Source organism: Tamandua tetradactyla, chromosome 10, assembly GCF_023851605.1.
Source record: "Tamandua tetradactyla isolate mTamTet1 chromosome 10, mTamTet1.pri, whole genome shotgun sequence".
Classification (NCBI taxonomy): domain Eukaryota; kingdom Metazoa; phylum Chordata; class Mammalia; order Pilosa; family Myrmecophagidae; genus Tamandua; species Tamandua tetradactyla.
In genome coordinates this window covers 17,439,596-17,460,270 of record NC_135336.1, presented here as the reverse complement: position 1 = coordinate 17,460,270, position 20,675 = coordinate 17,439,596, and the positions used below count along the sequence as shown (strand labels likewise).

The following is a 20,675-nucleotide window of genomic DNA, read 5'->3' as shown; positions in this document are numbered from 1 at the left end:
ACCCGGGTTTGATTCCCCAACCATGCACACACACATACACAAAGATCATCAACAGATGTTCAAAATGCATACGAAAAATTCACTTATGATAAAAACCTGGCATACTTGGGATCAAGAACACTTACTTAACATGAAAAAGTATATCCATGTGAGGATACAGACCAATATGAAACCTAATGGTGAAAGACTGAACCCCAACAAAAGGAACAAGGTAAGGATGTCTAATTTAACTACTTCTATTCTTCATTGCATTGGAGGTCCCAGCCAGTGCAAAAAAAAGAAAAGGCATACAGATTGGAAAGGAAGAACTCTTATTTACCATTAGCATGACACATAAAATTATAAGGAATCCACAAAAAAGTAACTAGAACCAATAAGTGAGTTTAGCAAGGCTGCAGGTTACAAGGTCAAAATAGAAATCTTAACTGTATTTCTATATGCTAACAACACATGCTCAAACTGAAATTTAAGAAGTATATATTTATGTGTGGCTAAAGAAAGGAACAAAGTCGTGAGACAGACAACATGGTGAATGAACCTTGAGGACATACGTTGCACAAAATAAGCTAGAAACAAAAGGACAAATATTGCATTATCTCTTTTAGAGAATACTTACAAGAAAATTAGGGCCTAGATTGTAAACTCTTATAGCAGTCACATTTATTCCTGAGCCTTAAGTGTTATTTCTAGAGTCTGAGATGCTGTGCGATGTGTGAATAACCTGGTATGTCCTTGGAACTTTAGGTACCTCTGTGAGATCTGAGATTCAGAGTTGGAGTTCTGCAGCTCTGAAAGTCAGTATTATTACCTACAACAGCTGTTAAAGAAATCGAAACAGAGATCAGACTTCAATTAGAGATAACAAAAGGCCTGTCTGGTTGGGACTGACATAAATCAGAATACAAAGTACAGGATGACAGTGTCTGTCTTTAAAACTTCACCTATTGTATAAAACCAAAGGAAGCTTTATTTTCTCCAAATTTAATTTTTTTTGTAGCACATATCTAAAATCCAGCCTGCGTGGGTAATTCATTTAAATAATCCAAACAGAATGGGAATGAGGGTTTGTAATTTTGTATAGCTTAATGTAATACCAGATACACCCCAGAATATATTGGGCAGATAACTAAAAAGCATAGGCAAAGTCCCTTGAGGGACTGGAAAAAAATATGGAACGATTGAACTTTCCCACCTGGGAAATCCCTGATACTCTTTCAAACCTTAGGGACTCCCAAGTTAATAGGTCAAACCCCTGATCTTGAGGCTTGCTCTTGTGAAACTTCTTTTTGTAGTGGAAAAGCTAAGCCTACCTATAATTATGACCAAGAGTTACTTCCAAAAAACCTTTTTTGTTGCTCAGATGTAGCCTCTTTCTCTAAGACCACCTCTGTTAGGAAAATCATAACCCATACGTGGGACATAACATCCAGGGGTGTGAGTCTCCCTGGTAACATGGGACATGAGTCGTAGGGATGAACCTGGCCCTAGCACCGTTGAACAATGGCTTCCTGACCAAAAGGGGGAAAATAAATGTAACAAAATAAGGTATTAGTGGTTGAGAGCCCAAATAGAGTCGAGAGGCTATTCTGGAGGCTACTCTTCTGAAAGCTTCAGCTAGATATCACCACTTGCTAGTTTGCCAAACCCCAACCAACATCATTCATTTTAACCTAAATAACACCCAGAGCTCTACGTGCGATCCTACAAAAGTTTCATGCACTAAGTTTACTTTCCAGAAATCTAAAACCTTCAGATCATTCCTAGACCAGATTAAGCCCTTGAAACTCAGAGATGCCAATCCCTCCAAGAACATCAACCAATTCCACCCCCTACCCATATTGTCAACACCCTTTTTCAATATGAAAAAAGTTAGAATGGGCATAACCCAAATATTCCTAAAGATCAGGAGAAGGATCAAAGGAGAAGGAGGAATTATAACAGAGAAGTGAGGATTTAACAAATAAGTATGACTACTGAATCATTATATTTGATTTTTCCTTTCAGTTTCTAGTATCTTGGTGCAACTAGAAGGAAAAACCTGAACTTGTGGAACTGTAACCCATACCAAACTTTGAAATCTGTTCTATAACTACTTGTTGCAATGTACTTTGAAATTTATTGCTTCTTGGTATACATGTTATATTTCACAATTTTAAAAAGCATATATTTGCAGTAATATAAAAATATTAAAATTAGGGATAAATCTGACAAGTTTGTGAAAGACTGTACACTAAAAACTGTAAATCACTGGCCGAGAGAAATTAAACTTCCAAAAAAGGAGAGATATACACAATGTTCATTAATCAGTGACCCAATATTGTTAAGATGTCAATTCTCCCCAACTGATCCACAGAGTCCATGTAACCCCAATAAAATCCCAAGGGCTTTTTTGCAGAAAGTAAGAAGTTGATTCTAAAATTTACATGGAAATGCAAAGGACCTCAAATTACCAAAACAACTTTAATAAAAAGGAACAAAATTGGAGAACTTACACCATGTGATTTCAAGACTCATAAAGCTTCCACGATCAAGACAGTGAGACGTTATTAGAAAAAAAGGCATAATCATTGGACCAGAAGAGTCCATAAACACACTCACACATAAATTATCAGTTTATTTTTGATAAAGTACAAAGGCAAATCAATGTGGGAAAGGACAATCTTTTCAACAAATGGTGCTGAAACAAGTGGATAACTATACGCACCACCTCTTCCTTCAAAACTACCCTGATCCTACCCTAATACCATATATAAAATTAATTTAAAATGAATCACAGACAAATTTGTAAGACATATTATGCAAAACATAGGATAAAATTTGGGGTTAAGCAAAGATTTCTTAAATAGGACATTCAGAAGCATAAAGTATAAAAGAAAAATATGATAAATTAGATTACATCAAAATTTCAAATTTGCTCCTCCAAAGACACTATTATGAAAATGAATAAGCAAGCAACAGGCAGGGAGAAAATATCTCCATGCCACCTATCCAACAAAGTATTCGTATGTAGAACATAAAAAGAATTTCTACAACTCAAGATAATGTCACATTAAAAACCCAATTAGAAAAAATGGGCCACCAGTCTCTCTAAGTCCAACTCTGCAAGTGAAATCATTGCCCTTCTCCCTACACGGGACGTGACATCCAGGGGTGAAAGTCTCCCTGGCAACCTGATAGATGACTCCCAGGGATGAATCCAGACCTGGTACCATGGGATCAACAATTCCATCATGACTAAAAGGGTGGAAAGAAGTGTAATTAATAAAATATCAGTAGCAGAGAGAGTTCAAATAGAGCTGAGAGGCTACTCTGGAGGTTGCTCTTATGCAAGCTTCAGTTATACCTTGCTACCTGTCATAACCTGCCAACCCCCAACCAGGACCATTCCAGCTAATCCTAAAGAACACCTAGGACAATATATAAGATTCCACAAGGGTTCCATGCACTAGAGTAACTTTCCACAAACCTACAGCCTCCAGACGGGTCCCTGGTCCAGATAAGTCCTGAAACCTAGCCCAGCCTCTCCAGAACATCACTCTCTACCCCATATTATTGACAGACCTTTCTAATATGAAAAATTTAGAATTGCCATAGCACAAACACATCTAAAGAGAAGGATAGAAAAATCCAAGGTGATGGTACACAAAGATAGAGGATTTAACAAATGAAGCAAAACCTAAAATTGTGAAATTGTAACCCATGTCAAACTCTGAAATATGTTCTACATATTGTGCTTCTGTGCTTTGAAATTTATAGTTTTTGTATATATGCTATTTTTCACAAAAAAAAAGAAGGAAAAAAGTCAATTGTGATGATAAAAAAATATTTAAGCCCACTAGCCTCCTATATTCTGGAACAGTTAGAAGGAAAAATATGAGAGGATTGTATGGTAGCCCATGACAAACTCTGGGATCTGACCTATAACTGCTTGTTGAAGAGTGCTTTGAAAACTATGCTTTTTTATTTCTTTGCTTTGTATATATGTTATACTATACAATAAAAAAAAGTTAAAAAAAGGGCCAGATTCCCTATGATACACATATCACATATCTGCCTCTGTGTACGCAGATATACAGATAAAGAAATATATTGGGAGATGCATTTAAGAAAAAAGGGCCAGAGATCAGAATGCACATTTAACCAAAAGATATACAGTTGGCAAAAACATACATGAAAAGATGTTCAATATCATTAGGCATTTGGAAATGCACATTAAAACCACAATGAGTTACTACTGCACAACTATCAGACTTTAAAATTGAAAAACTAACCACACCAAGTATTGATGAAGGATGTGAAAAAAACAGAACTCTCATATACTGCAGGTGGGATTGTAAAATGGTTCAACCACTTTGGAAAACAATTTATTAATTTCTTAGAAAACTAAATAATCATCTATCATACCACCCAGTCATTCCATTCCCAAGAATTTTTTATACAAGAGAACTAAAGTATCTGCCTACACACAGACTTGTACAAAAATGTTCACAGCACCTTTATTTGTAATAGCCCCAAACTAGAAATAACTCAAATGTTCATCAGTAGGAAAATGGATAATTGTGGTATATCTATACAATGTGAAACAATTCAGTAACAAAAAGGAACAAACTACTGATACATATAACAACATGGATGAGTCTCAAATTAATTACATTAAGTAAAGAAGCCAAATAGAAAAGAGTACATAATGTACAATGACATTTATATAAAACTGGGGTGGAGGAGGGATGGGTTATAGAGGAGGATAAGGAAACATCTGGGGGTGATGGTTATTTTCACTATTCTGATTGTCATCATTTTATGGCTGTGTATATATATAAAAACTTACCAGATTATAACTTTAACTATATTTAGTTTACTGTACATTAATTGTATATCAATAAAGTGATAGCATTTTTTTTTTTGTCTGTCTGTTTTTGTTCTGTTTTTACAAGGGCAGGCACTGGGAAGTGAACCCAGGTCTCTGGAATGGCAGGCGAGAACTGTGCCACTGAGGCACTGTGGTCCGCCCTAAAGTGACAGCACTTACATAAAATAAACTTAAGGCTAATTTACCACAAAAAAAGCAAAACAGATGTGCCTATTTGACATGCAATGGCTTGGGTAGACTGCAGATAACAATATTGTGTACCATGTAGGTTGATTTTAAAGAATGACATTCTGACAGGCACTGTTAGTTTCCTACCTCGCAGCCATTCTCCTTCGCTTCCTTATTAACAGAACCTCAATTGTGTTTATGTAAGAGAACATATCCAGTTAAAATAAGCAGAACTCCATCTATAGCTATCTGGGAATACTTACTTTTGTAACAGAAGTACCACTCCCTTACTCCTTATCCATGCCTGGAATTCAGGTAGGATTCCTGGCATGCATCATCTCACTGTGACCATGAGGACAAAAGCCTATATTAAGGATAGAGGGGAAAAAAGGATAAGAACCTGGCTCCCTGATGGCCCCAGACTGCCTGCCTCTGGACTTGAGGACTGCCTGCCCCAAACTTCTTGGAGTCTGGCTCCTAAATAAAATCCTGTGTGTGATCTTTCTGTCCCAATTACAGGCAATTACAAAGGTCACACCTGACAGGTCTTGTGGGGGAAAGCTGCCCTCACACCAGAATTGATGCACAGTTAGTGCACTGCAGTCTCTACAAGGGAGATGCAGGACTCAGGTCCTTCTGATCAACCAGACTCTTAAGTATAGCTGCAATCCTAGCGCAGGTAGCATTTGGAGACGTCCTTAAAGAAGGGGTAGAGAGTGTTCTTCCTCCTCCATTGGGCCTTCAGGTCACTAAAATGGCAGGAAAACCTTTTCTTCAAGGTTCCCTTGGCACTAAGATGATCTCCATGGTCTGCACTTCCACCTGGTACTATTTCACAGCAGCAAGATGGAACATTGGGGGAGCTGGCATTTTCTCCTATTTAGACTCTTGCTTATACTACTGTTTTAAGTGAATGATTAAAGGCTCACTGTCTTTATGACTACTTTGACATCTGGAAGCTCAGCTCTCAGCTCTCCTCAACTCTTGACACCCCTTCTTTGTCTAAGCCATTATTTGTTGGTGTTTCTATGGCACGCAATTGAACAAAATTTTAAACGGGGGCTGAGGTAACAGACACCAAAATCACTCCTATATATTTATTCCACTTATATTGTCCACTCTTTCCCATTAAGTACCTTACCTATAAGAGACCTGGTGAGGCTATAAACTCGATTTATATAGTAATTCAACAACTCACATGCTCAGGCTCTGTACTTAGTTTCGGACAATACTGTCAACCTACAACTACAAAAGATAAGAAAATCCCTTAAGCCTATTGTAAAAACTCAGTTGTTTTTTCTACTTTTTAAATTGCATAATATAACACATACACAAAGCAAAGAAAGAAAAAAAACCAATAGTTTTCAAAGCACTCTTCAACAAGTAGTTACAGGACAGATCCCAGACGTCATGGGCTCCCATACCATCATCTCAGATTTTTCCTTCTAACTGCTCCAGAACATCGGAGGCTAGAAGGAATAAATATTTTTTTAATCACCACGACCGACTTTTTTTCCTTTTTTGTGAAAAATAACATATACATAAAAAGCAATAAATTTCAAAACATAGCACAACAATTACTTGTGGAACAGATTTCAGAATTTGGTATGGGTTATAATCCCACAATTTTAGGTTTTTACTTCTAGCTGTTCTAAGATACTTGAGACTAAAAGGAATATCAATTTAATGATTCAGCAATCATACTCATTTGCTAAACCCTATCTTCTCTGTATAATTCCACCATTACCTTTGATCTTTCTATCCCACTCTTTAGGGGTATTTGGGTTATGGCCATTCTAAAGTTTTTCATGTTGGAAGGGGCTGTCAATATATGGGTAGGGAAATGGAACTAGCTGATGCACTGGAGAGGTTGGGCCCTCTAGGTTTCAGGACTTGCCTGGTACAGGGACCCATTTGGAGGTTGTAGGTTTTTGTAAAGTTACCCTAGTGCATGGAAGTTTTGTATAATCTTATATAATACCCTAGGTGTTCTTTAGGATTGGCATGAATGGTTTTGGTGGGGGTTTGGCAAGTTTTGATTGGTAGCAATGTCTAACTGAAGCTTGTGTAAGAGACCTCCAGAGTAGCCTCTTGACTCTATTTGAACTCTCTCAGCCACTGATACTTCATTAGTTACACTTCTTTTCCCCCTTTTGGTCAGGATGGAATTGTTGATCCCATGGTGCCAGGGCCACACTCATCCTGGGGAGTGACTTCCCATATCACCAGGGAGACTTTCACCTCTGGATGTCATGTTCTAAGTAAGGGGGAGGGCAATGATTACACTTGCTGAATTCGGCTTAGAGAGAGTGAGGCCACATCTGAGCAACAGAAGAGGTCCCTCCAGAGGTGACTCTCAGGCATACCTACAGGTAGGCTAAGCTTCTCTGCTACATACGTAAGCTTCACAAGAGTAAGCCCCAAGATGAAGGGCTTGGTCTACTAATTTGGGTGTCCCTGACGTTTGACACAGTATCAGGGGTTTCCCCTGTGATAAAGTTTAATAGTTCTGTATTTTTTCACCCACCCTCAAGGGACTTTGCGAATACTTTTTGATTATCTGCATAATATATTCTAGGATGTATCCAGGCATTACATTAAGCTATACAGGATTAAAGGCCTTCATTCCTATTGTGGGGTCCCTGTGTTTTGACTGAAAAAAAAATAATTCTATACCACTCCTTGGAAAATACCCAAAGCCTTTCCTTAAATTAAAATTAGGTCCTTTAATCCAGATGATTACAGCTAATTACTTAAGGAGCCAAAGTCACAGCCTCTAAAACTAATTTTATCCTCATTGCCATCAAATTTAAATAGCTCTTTTTACTATAGTAAGCTTAACATCGAATTGCTGTTAAGTAACAGCAATTAACAGAAATTAAGCAGATCAAATAATCTCTGGGAGAGCTAGTGGCCAGGACCTAAAGTTATTTAAGGAATAATAATGCCCAACTATACCATGAGGGTTGTTCTAGCAAACTACAATTTCTACTGTTGCGTGGAACTGGATACCAGAAGCTCTGCCAATGCTGCCTCTGAAAAAGTAGATTCCTCCTCCACCAGGCTTGCTTCTAGCTTACTGCTACATATTCACACTGCTTCTAGATCTGTTTTAGGTCACATGCCTATCCCTTAGCAGCAAGGAAGTCTGGGAGGATGAGCCTTATGATATCGTTGGGAAGATGGGTCCATTATGTAGGAAATTATCAAAATATAGGGAGGATTGTCTAAGATATCGCATAGCCACAAATGATAACTGTCCACTACTTACATTATTATCATTACCATCTTAACCGCAAACATTTTACACAATTGTCCATCAACTTTTCCTAGTATACTTACTGAGCGGGCACATTTTTTGGGGGGACTGCTAGAAAGTCCATCCAGTTGCCCATGTTCACCCAGGAATCCTGTCACTTGGTCCAAGAAAGAAGATACATCTAACTGGTGCCACTCTACTAGCTTCTGACCTAAAGATAAAAACAGAGTATTAAAAAAAAAAACAATACTCTTTCTGGACAATATCAAGGATTTCTTTTGGCAGTTGCATAATTACAATTTACTGTGAACACATATCTTCATCCCTCACTAGCTTAAATTAAATAATGACGTCATAAGTTAAAGGATACAACCATTATAACCCACCTAAGAGATTTCTAGCCATCATTTTAGGGCAACTACCTCATATGCTGATATCACTTATTGCCATTTAGTGAAAACAGATTCAGACAAAGCAATATCCATATAAAATTCAATCAACTGCCTCTACTCTCTGCTTCTCTAGTGGGAATTCAACCAGTATATGAACATCTAAATATTTTAATGTTAAAAAACCTAAGGGAATCCTTATAAAATACAAGATAAATATACCAGTTATTCTTTGAAATGAAATAAATACACAAATATAAAATGCAACAATCTTCCAAAGTGGCCAGAAACAAAATCCCCAAATGCACATTTCAAAAGATTTTTAAATAAAGTACATAAACAAGAACTCTTCACCTAAATTATTATAAACAATTCTGAAATCAAATCCAGCCAAATATTAAAGATTATTTAAGTAAGTGAAAGATAAATCCATAGTTAAAAGCTTAACCCATATGCTGATATAAATCTTACCTGTTCGTGGGTCCAAGATAGAAACATAGGGGAAATCTCCTAGCTTATAAAACTGTATGTATCTCTGACCTTCCTCACTGTCATGATACACCTGTTAAATCATTGATATTAAAAAAAAAAAAGTCAGCCAACTATATACTTGTCATACACCAACAGCAATTAATTCACCACATATACCTTCGGTATATTTTTAAGGTCTTACGCCTACATTAAAGAAAAAATGAAGGTTATGTGGTAGGAACTCCTTCAACTTCCTACCCTCCACCCTGCTGAAAATTTACCATAAATAATGTATTCCTTCCCCTTACCAGTTCAGAAGAGGTGTTGTACTTCCGATTCAAGTGTATCTTTTCATGCAATGCTCTTCATTCTATCTATTCCTATTTCTTTCAAGGCATATCTAACAGCTCATCTATTCTCTTTCTCTACTAGCCACCTCACTCCCACCTTAGACTACAAAAATGTTCAAATAATTCCCTTCTTTAAAAAGAGTTCCCCTCCATTGACTTCTTTAACTCTTCCTCTTCTATTTCAACCTAGCTCCTGAAAGAGTTGACTGTATTTCATGTCTCCATGTCTATGTTTCCTCTTCAATAATCTACTCCAACCTCTTCAATCCACTCTAATCTTGTCCTGTCCCTATCATTCCAGCAAAACTGCTCTCACAAAATCATGAACTAACCAATAATTCCACAGGTATTTTTTTTTATTAATCAAAAAAAAGAAAAGAAATTAACACAACATTTAGAAATCATTCCATTCTACATATGCACTCAGTAATTCTTAGTATCATCACATAGATGTATGATCATCATTTCTTAGTACATTTGCATCGATTTAGGAAAAGAACTAGCAAAACAACAGAAAAAGATATAGAATGTTAATATAGAGAAGAGAATTAAAATAATAATAATAATAATAAATATATATATATAAAAAAGGAAAAAGAAAAAACAACAACAAAAGATACAAACAAACAAACAAACAAAAAACTATAGTTCAGGTGCAGCTTCATTCAGTGTTTTAACATAGTTACATTACAATTAGGTATTATTGTGCTTTCCATTTTTGAGTTTTTGTATCTAGTCCTGTTGCACAGTCTGTATCCCCTCAGCTCCAATTACCCATTATCTTACCCTGTTTCTAACTCCTGCTGGTCTCTGTTACCAATGATATATTCCAAGTTGATTCTCGAATGTTGGTTCACATCAGTGGGACCATACAGTATTTGTCCTTTAGTTTTTGGCTAGACTCACTCAGCATAATGTTCTCTAGGTCCATCCATGTTATTACATGCTTCATAAGTTTAGTCTGTCTTAAAGCTGCATAATATTCCATCGTAGGTATACGCCACAGTTTGTTTAGCCACTCGTCTGTTGATGGACATTTTGGCTGTTTCCATCTCTTTGCAATTGTAAATAATGCTGCTATAAACACTGGTGTGCAAATGTCCGTCTGTGTCCTTGCCCCTAAGTCCTTTGAGTAGAAACCTAGCAGTGGTATTGCTGGGTTGTAATCCATTCTGCCAGTCTATGTCTTTTGATTGGGAAATTCAGTCCATTAACTTTCAGTGTTATTACTGGTTGGATAATATTTTCCTCTACCATTTTGGCTTTTGTATTATATATATCATATTTGATTTTCCTTCTTTCTACACTTTACTCCATACCTCTCTCTTCTGTCTTTTCATATCTGACTCTAGTGCTCCCTTTAGTATTTCTTGCAGAGCTGGTCTCTTGGTCACAAATTCTCTCAGTGACTTTTTGTCTATAAATGTTTTAATTTCTCCTTCATTTTTGAAGGACAATTTTGCTGGATATAGAAGTCTTGGTTGGCAGTTTTTCTCTTTTAGTAATTTAAATATATCATCCCACTGTCTTCTAGCTTCCATGGTTTCTGCTGAGAAATCTACACATAGTCTTATTGGGTTTCCCTTGTATGTGACAGATTGGTTTTTTCTCTTGCTGCTTTCAAGATCCTCTCTTTCTCTTTGACCTCTGACATTCTAACTAGTAAGTGTCTTGGAGAATGCCTATTTGGGTCTATTCTCTTTGGGGTGCGCTGCACTTCTTGGATCTGTAAATTTAGGTCTTTCATAAGAGTTGGGAAATTTTCAGTGATAATTTCTTCCATTAGTTTTTCTTCTCCTTTTCCCTTCTCTTCTCCTTCTGGGACACCCACAACACGTATATTTGTGCGCTTCATATTGTCATTCAGTTCCCTGATCCCCTGCTCAAGTTTTTCCATTCTTTTCCCTATAGTTTCTGTTTCTTTTTGGAATTCAGATGTTCCATCCTCCAGTTCACTAATTGTAGCTTCTGTCTCTTTAAATCTACCATTGTAGGTATCCATTGTTTTTTCCATCTTTTCTACTTTGTCCTTCACTCCCATAAGTTCTGTGATTTGTTTTTTCAGATTTTCTATTTCTTCTTTTTGTTCAGCCCATGTCTTCTTCATGTCCTCCCTCAATTTATTGATTTGGTTTTTGAAGAGGTTTTCCATTTCTGTTCGTATATTCAGCATTAGTTGTCTCAGCTCCTGTATCTCATTTGAACTATTGGTTTGTTCCTTTGACTGGGCCATATCTTCAATTTTCCGAGCGTGATCCGTTATTTTCTGCTGGTGTCTGGGCATTTGATCAGATTTCCCTGAGTGTGGGACCTGGCTGGTTGAAAGGTTTTTCTGTGAAATCTCTGGGCTCTGTTTTTCTTTTCCTGCCCAGTAGGTGGCGCTCGTGGCGCTCGTCTGTCTGCGGGTCCCACCAGTAAAAGATGCTGTGGCTCCTTTAACTTGCCAATCCGAATCTCGCAGTCGGCCCGGGAAACCACGCATGGATTGGGGGGTCGCCGGCCACCGCGGCTTGGGGGAGTGCCGGTCCAAATTGCCCAGCTGGCCCGAGACGCCAAGCGTGGCAGGAGGGCCCCGTTATCCAACGTTCCCAGTCGGACCGGGAAGCCACGTGTGTGGAAGGGACTCCGGTCGCCAGCTGCCCCGGCCTGGGAAAGCACGCGCCCCTCGGGTATCTCACCGCAGCAGATTATCCCTGCCCCTTCTCCCTAACTCCGCCCTCCTAAACTTCTGTATATAAGCCTTTACACTTCCTGTAATAAACGTTCTGGTGCGCACGCCTTGCCAGCTCCGCCAGTACCCACGAGTCGTCTTTTGTCTCGTGCGCCCTCCACACCTCCGAGCCCCCGGGGAAACCGGCACGTTTCCCCCCCCCACACCGCTGGAAAGAAGACCCCAGGCGGGAGACCCGATACGCAGGACTCCCGCAGTTCCAGAATGGGGTACGCTGTCTTTTTGGTCTCTGTCGTGGCTCCGGGAGCTGTTTCGTATTGTTTCTGTTTCTTTAGTTGCTGTTCTGGAGGAAGAACTAAGACCCGCATGTCTTACTAAGCCGCCATCTTCTCCGGAAGTCCACAGGTATTTTTTAAATCTTCCATTTTTCTTGACTTCTCTGAAGGAGCTGACACTATCAATTATTTCTCCTTTTTCTGGAAACAGCCCAGGCTTCAAAGATTCCATGCCCTCCTGGTTTTCCCTCTACAATTCCAACCCCCTTTTCTCAAAGTTCTTTATATATTTTCCTTCCTGATTATCCCTTAAATGCTGGTGGACTCCTGGATAGTGTTTTCAGCTCTCCCTTCTTCCTCAATCTTTAAAACTGCAGGTGTAGACCAAATTCCCAATTTATATCCCAAATTCCCAAAATAGGTAATTCCCAATTACCTATTTACAGCACACAGCTCTGTAAAGTTCAGAGCAGTATCTCCATAGAGATGTCCAGAATAACTTCCAGGTTCATCGCCTTGTTCCCCAAACACGCTCTTTCTCCTGTATTCTCTGGTTTTAGAGGTAACATCACGTTTACCCTTTCCTTCTCCACATAGTATGTAAATTGGTTACTCCTATGAATTCGTTCTCTTAAATATTTCTCTAACCAATCTCACCTACCCACAATCCAATTCTCAACACGAACGAAATTTGATCATTCTCCTATCTAAAATACTTCCCTAGCCACCCAATGTTAACACACGAGGTTCTTAATGATCAGGTCCTCCTCTCTTACAACAGTCTGATACTATTTAACCACTTCTACAGCCCTGAAGACTATTTCATTTTGAGCCTCTAACCTTAAATACTTGATTCTTTGCCATGAATACTCATTATTTTTTTATCCACTTGGTAAACTTCCATTCACCTTTGAAACCCAGCTCAAATATTAGCTCCCCAATGAAATAATCTTTGACTCATCTCAAGAAATCATTTCTGACTCTCAACCATATACATCTTAATAAATTATAAAACATTAAGACCATAAGCGCAAGTGTCTACTAGAGCGCTAGGCATAGAAAAGATGCTCAATTGGCATGTGTTGAATAAAATCAAAGGAATTTAACCATTCAGAAAAAGAACATATTAAATTTGGGGGCCTATAAATCATGACCAGGCAAATTAATAGCATATCTTGCAGTGAGAAAAAAAATTAAGCTCATTTAGAGGTTCCTGCTTTCTACTTTTTTTGGGGGGGAGGGGGGTGGTGTATGGACTGGGAATTGAACCTGAGTCTCCTACATGGAAGGCGAGCATCCTATCACTGCTTTTAATAAAGCAAACTGGAACAAGATCATCTAATCTTAGTTTGATAATTTATATAAAAAGAAACTGGAGTCAGCAAGATTAAGTTACATGCCCAAGGAAATATAAACAGTATCAAAACTCAAACCAGAATATAAGTATCAGCCAAATATTTTTTCCATCACTCCAAGATCATCTTCTACACCTGCACGGTCCAATCTAGTAGCCATAGCCATCTGTGGCTATTTAAACACTTGATATTTGGCTAGTCTGAACTGAAATGGGCTGCAAGTATAAAATTTTAAAGACAATACCAAAAGGGGGGGGGGAATCTCTAATATTTTTATATTAATTACATCATGAAATGATATCTAGGAAATATTTTATATAAATAAAACACATGAATAAATACTGATTTTAAATATACTACTAAAAACTCATTTTACCTGTCTTTTCACTTTTTACCATCACTCCCTACTAAATTTACAAGAAAACTTAAAACTACACATTATATTTCTATTTGAACAGTACAGTGCTAGACTCTATTAAGATGTTCAAACTCTTCTGGACATGAATCTTATATGGCTTCGTTCTTTTTTTCCCTTGGAAATGCTTTCTCACTGCCCTATTTCAGCCATTATGGGTGTTTTTCACATCATAATTTAAAGGTTTTTTTTTCCATTTTCCAACCTGACTCCTCCCCAATCTCCCATACTCAAAGAGTAAAATACTACAAAAATTGTGGTTAACTCTTTCCCACCTGCCAAAAAATGAAATGTTCCCGGATAATATTCTTCACAGCTTCATTGCTCCATACATCACGGTTGAGGCACTGACATGCAAAGTCTTGCACATTTTGAATGTTTATCATCAGCCACTTATTCTGCATCTGGCCACACTCTTTGGCCTGTAAGAGTTACATTTCATAACATTTGTTAGAAACAATTTCTACTTGGTGACTGATATGTTTCAGAATTCAGAAGTTGTCCTCTATTCATACAAACTAACTTTTTCTCAAGTATTTATATATGACTTACATTCAATTTATACATACATATATAATTAGACTATTTTCAAGCATTTCCCAAGTTCAAATGAACTCTTTTCTCTTTTATTCACTGTTATTTGTTATAGTCACTGAATTTTTAATGTCTTTACCTAAAAAAGATTGCACAAGTGTAAGGTCAATAAATCATGTAATTCTTCTCTTCCAATACCTATCAACAAACATTCTTCTTCTCTTTTTAAACAGATGTATAGCCAAAGTGTAAATATTACTTTGTCTGTTTTACTGTCTTCCAAAACATTTTCCATATAAATTTTCAAATATCATATTCATCTGTAATGGTTACCCAGGACCCTCTATACAAATGGACCCCATTTTTCAAATTACTTCTCAATTATAAGGTATGTACTATTTTATAGAATCACCCTAAATATTTTAGCAAAATATGCTGAGGAGTTTTTCTCTTATGGTTGTTTTCCTAGGAACAGATTTTTTTTAAACGGTATTGTGGGATCAAAATACGTCTAAGGATGATCTCCAAAAGACTCCCCAGTTCATAGTACAAGAGCAATCACGATTGTGTACTTTTTGCCCCCAGTTTCTCACCACCATAAAGATAAAAGAAATATTGCTTATTGGGAAAAGAATAACAAAAGCAAATGAGGAAATGCTCCCTCATAACTTTGCAAAGGGACAATGAGATGAAAGCTATAGTTTCAAATAACTTTACCTAGTACAGTATTTTTTTTACAAATCAGTTTGACATAGAAAACTCTTAAGACTTAACTCAGCTTAACAGCAAAGAACATAAATCATTTTGTAGGCAGTGAAAAATTTAAGAATATCTTCTTAGATATTCTTAGAATAACAGAAGACTGTTAACTATACAGCTTTTAAAATGTGACTATATGATTGTGAAAACCTTGTGTCTGATGCTCCTTTTATCCAGGGTATGGACAGATGAGTAAAAAAATATGGATAAATAAATAAATAAATAATAGGGGGATGAGTAAAATAAATTGGGTAGATTGAAATATTAGTAGTCAATGAGAGGGAGGGGAAAGGGTATGGGGCATAAAGGAGGTTTTTCATTTCTTTTTCTGGAGTGATACAAATCTTCTAAAAATGATCATGGTGATGAATGTGTAATTATATGATGATATTGTGAACCACTGATTGTACACCATGTATGGACTATATGTGTGTGGAGATTTCGCAATAAAATTTAAAAAAGAGTGGACCATGGGACAAATGAGTAACCTTTCTTCTTGGAGTCTATCAGGTTGTATGCTGGTTTGAAAAGATTTATGTACCACAGAAAAGCCATGTTTTAATCCTAATTCAATCTTGTGGGAACAACCATTTCTTTTAAACCCTATTCGGTGCTGCATGTTGGAAACTTGACTAGATTATCTCCATGGAAGATGTGACTAGCATAGTTGTGGGTATTAAACTTGGATTAGAGGGAGATGTTACTTCACCCATTTCAGACGGGTTTTGATTAGTTTACTGAAATCCTTTAAAACAGGAAGCATTTTGGAAAAAGCTTGAGATTCCAAGAGAGCAGAGCCAAGACAGATCCACAAGACAGAGTCCACCAGTCAGAAACCTTTGGAAATGAAGAAGGAAAACGCCTCCAGGAGAGCTTCATGAGACAAGACATCTGGAGAGACAGCTAGCAGACATTGCCATGTTCACCATGTGCCTTTCCATTTGCAACAGAAACCATGAACACCATCAGCCTTTCTTGAGTGAAGGTAACCTCTTGCTGGTGCCTTAATTTGGACATTTTTATAGACTTGCTTTAGTTGGACATTTTCATTGCCTTAGAACTATAAACTTGCAACTTAATAAGTGTTCCCTTTTTAAAAGCCATTCCATTTCTGATATACTGCATTCGGGCAGTTAGCAAACTAGAACAAGCCCTTTCAAAAACCATTAAAGGGATACTCAAAGGCAAGTTTGGCAATACCAAATAGAGAGGTATATGACAGGGTTATCTGTGATGAGGAAGATATCTGTCAGTGGAAGTCTAACATCTCTCTCAGTCCCATACAGAACAGGAAAGCAAGAAAAATAAGGATGCAGAGGAAAAGTATATTTCAATTAATACATATGCATAAAATAAAATCAAGAAGGAAATATTTAAATATGCACAGCACTTTTTTTATGGAAGGAGAGCTATGCTTTAAATTTTTTTTACTAGCTTCTATTTTTTGTGTAATTTCTTTGTCTAATTTGAGTAAAATTAATTGTAAGCTATATAAAGTTTATTTAGAAAAGCTTTATCTTATATATTTATTTTGTTGTTGAATAAGCTCTTTACATTTTTTTGCTTAAGTATTTTTACTTGCATTCATATTAATTACTTTTGAAATTAATAAAATATTTTTAACAATTAGGATTTAGGTGTATAAGTAATTGAAAGACAACTTCAAAAAAATAGACATACATTTCTTGTGTGAGAAAATAAGGAATATTGTGGATATTTCAGACAACGCTAATCATTTAATAAAGATTAAAGGAGGGCACTTAAGTGCCAGAAACTGTTCTAGGCATATGCATAAACAACAGTAAATAAGACAAAGACCCTGTGTTCACAGAGTTTACAGGCTAGCGAGCAAAGAAGAAAATCTAAGAAATGTATCCTGGCCCACATCATTTCTTCTAAAAGTGCTCTGTTCACTCAGCTCCACCTATACTGGCTTTCTTGGCTGTAATACACCAAGCTCTTTACAACATCAGTACTATTACATTTACTGTTTTATTTGCTCTTCCCCTGGAACTTGCCTGGGTTCACATCCTTCACTTCATTGAGATTTCTACTCCTCAGTCTCTCAGAAACCTCCCCTGGGGAGGAGACAGTCCTAATAGGATAGTCCTCTCTCATCACAAAAACAAATACATATGAAATCAACCTTGCTTTCAATCTGCCTGAAAGAACAAATGTACATTAATAGCCCAAACAACCAAAAAGAAGCCTTCTCTCTCCTGCTTTTGCCATATTTATTCTTTCTCATAGGAACTACTTTTACCTGAAATTATTATATATATTACATATATAAAAACAAACATATATACACTAAGCGTACATATTTCATATAGATACATATGATGTTGTGCTTTTTTTTGTAGCCTGCTTCTCCCACTAGACTATAAATTATATTATGGCAAGGACTTTGCATAATTTGTTGACTACTACATCCCTATGGCAGAAATTGAACCTTTCCCCCTTCTCCCTCTTAATAACAGAACCTCCCATATTTAGCTAAGGATCTGGATTTTCTACTACCCCGTGAAGCTAGGTATACCCATGTTGTCAAGTTCTGGTTAATGGGATATAAGCAAAACTTGTAGGCTGTGACTTTCCTCCTCCATGCTAGCTGAAAAGCAAGCATGGTAGTAAGCCATTCTGAATCATATGAATAAGGGACAAATAAGAATTAGGATGGCAGAACAAGACAGAAAAAACTATTACTAATAACTTCATAGACCGGAACTACCCTAAACAGCCTGGAATTCTACCTTGTTTAAGCCATTGTTTGTTTCTGGTCTCATATGTAGTCAAATCTTTATGTCAACAAATATAAACAAGGCCTTGCAGTATGAAGCACTCAATAAGTATTTTTTGAATAAACAAGTGGATTTTTAGTCTCTAATCTGTTTAGCATGAAAAGACCCTTTGAAAGCGATTATTTCTAGGTAAACTAAGAAAACTCTAGTGTCTAAATCTTTTAACTGTGGCTCCGCTCTACATCAAATATGGTGACCAAACCAATGGGCCCTGACTAAACAGTCAGCAGGTACTCCTCTAATTTTTAACATCCAACTCTCTAACTTATTTTGCATATTACTACCCGAATTTTTATAAAACTAATGGATATAGCTTTAACCATAATGAAAACCTGCTTTTTCTGGGACTGTTTACATCATTTAAAGATTTACAGATAGTAAAGTTTAGTATTTTCAGTGGGAAAATAAGTAAATTGTACAAAGGAAAAAAGGTGATATAACAACAAAATTAATCATGCTTCAGAGGACAATATCAAAAGAGATTTAATTTTCCCTCAAAATAAAACAGCAGAGTAACTGTGACACCAATCTTAAATCAAGTAGAGTTATTGCATTCAACCTTAAAGTAACTCAGAAGCTAATGAAAATGGATAGTGTCAAAACAAACTCAAGTCCTTTTTGTGTTTCATATTGCTGCTATTCTCTATCCATCATCAGGACACTAGAAAGGTCAGGGAGACATAATTGCCTGGAACTGTAGTTGCTATGTTAAAACCACGAAGGAAAGATGAAGAAAACGAACACGTCTGACCTGACACCTTCGAGGTGATGAATGTACACCAACTACTCCCACAACGCCAGATTTATCAGATGAGAAAAATAAACTCTTGTTTGGTCAACGCTCCATCATTTGAGTATTCTGATACATGCAGCCACACACTTTTAAGATTTTATGCTGCAGAAATTCTAACTAAAGAACAAGTTTACAGTGAAGTGTCTTATCCAAAATATTTCATTTAGACTAGTCTAAGAGTATGTAAAAGGACAAGTGCTTTTTAACATAATCATAATTGAGTTTTAAATATATAGCTAGTATACATCACTTTTACAGTTATTCTTTGGCCTACCACATACAACTTGTCTGAAATTTAAAGGGTTTAAATCTGTGGAAAGGAGATTCTGAATCAAAAGACCAATAAGTATGACAGTCAACACATAAATGTAAGCTGTGGGAACACCTCAAATCCTAATTAAACTCATTCACTTAACAAGTAGAGTTCCTATTAAAATGCTACAGATTGACCCAAAGATAACCAAAATGAAAATGAACACATTCCCCCTGCCCTCATTAAGTTTATAATCTAACAGAAAATCAAGAAAACCTGCTCTGGAGAGATTTTCTTTGGCTATAGCTAAGATAAAACCAAGAACCAGAGGGAATGTATTCTGTAACTAAAGAAACAATACTGCAGCTACTGTTTTAAAGCACTCCAGGTCAATAGCTGACAGAGTTCAAATACAGCTGAGAGGATATTTTGGAGGCTACTCTTACGCAAACTTCAGCTAGATAATGTTATTTACCATGTGTGCTGCTTTGAATCTGTGGTGGACCCCAGAAAAGCCATGTCCTTTAATCCTCATTCAGTACTGCTGGCTGCAAGCTTTCTGACTGTTCCCATGGAGAGGTGAGCCACCCAACTGTGGGCAGTAACTGTGATTAGGCAGTTCCCATGGAGTTGTGACTCCACCCATTCCAGGTGGGTCTTGATTAGTTTACTGGAATCCTTTAAAAGAGGAAACATTTTGTAGAGAGTTCCTTTTTAGAGTCATGAGAACCACAAGAGCCCACACAGCCAGAGACCTTTGGAGAACATCCCCAATGGAACTTCATGAAACAAAAAGCCAGGAGAAAAAGCCAGCAGTTGCTGCCATGTTCTCCATGTGCCTTTCCAGTTGAGAGAGAAACTCTGAACGTCACTGTCCTTCTTGAACCAAGGTTATCTTCCCCTGGATGCCTTAGGAATGGACTTTTCTACAGACTTGCTTTAATTTGTACATGTTCTCAGTCTTAGAACTGTAAACTAGCAACTTACTTCCCCTTTTTAAAAGCCGTTCTGTTTCTGGTATATTGCATTCCAGCAGCTAGCAAACTAACACCATGGTTTGCCAAACCCCAACCTAAAACATTCCTGTCAACCCTAAAGAACACCTAGAGCTCTAGCTGAGATTCTACAAAGGTTCCATGCGCTATGATTACTTCCCAGAACCCCACAACCTACAGATGGGTCCCTAGCCCAGATAAGTCTTGAAACACAGAGGGACCAACCTCTCTAAGCATATCAACTAGTTCCATCCCCTTATCCCATACAATTGACAGCCTTTCAACATGAAAAATTTATAATGGGCATAGTCCAAATA

At 37.2% G+C, this 20,675-nt stretch overlaps 1 protein-coding gene across 1 annotated transcript in view; it reads right to left on the bottom strand.

Annotated features, from left to right (window-relative positions):
• Positions 1 to 20,675, bottom strand: part of UBXN7 (UBX domain protein 7) — a 99,594-nt gene that overhangs the window by 14,261 nt on the left and 64,658 nt on the right. The window contains exons 6-8 of the mRNA XM_077117988.1: positions 14,499 to 14,645; positions 9,158 to 9,248; positions 8,381 to 8,508 (exon numbers count right to left, since the gene is read on the bottom strand). Of these exons, the coding sequence (XP_076974103.1) occupies positions 8,381 to 8,508; positions 9,158 to 9,248; positions 14,499 to 14,645 (366 nt within the window). The remainder of the gene's footprint in view (positions 1 to 8,380; positions 8,509 to 9,157; positions 9,249 to 14,498; positions 14,646 to 20,675) is intronic.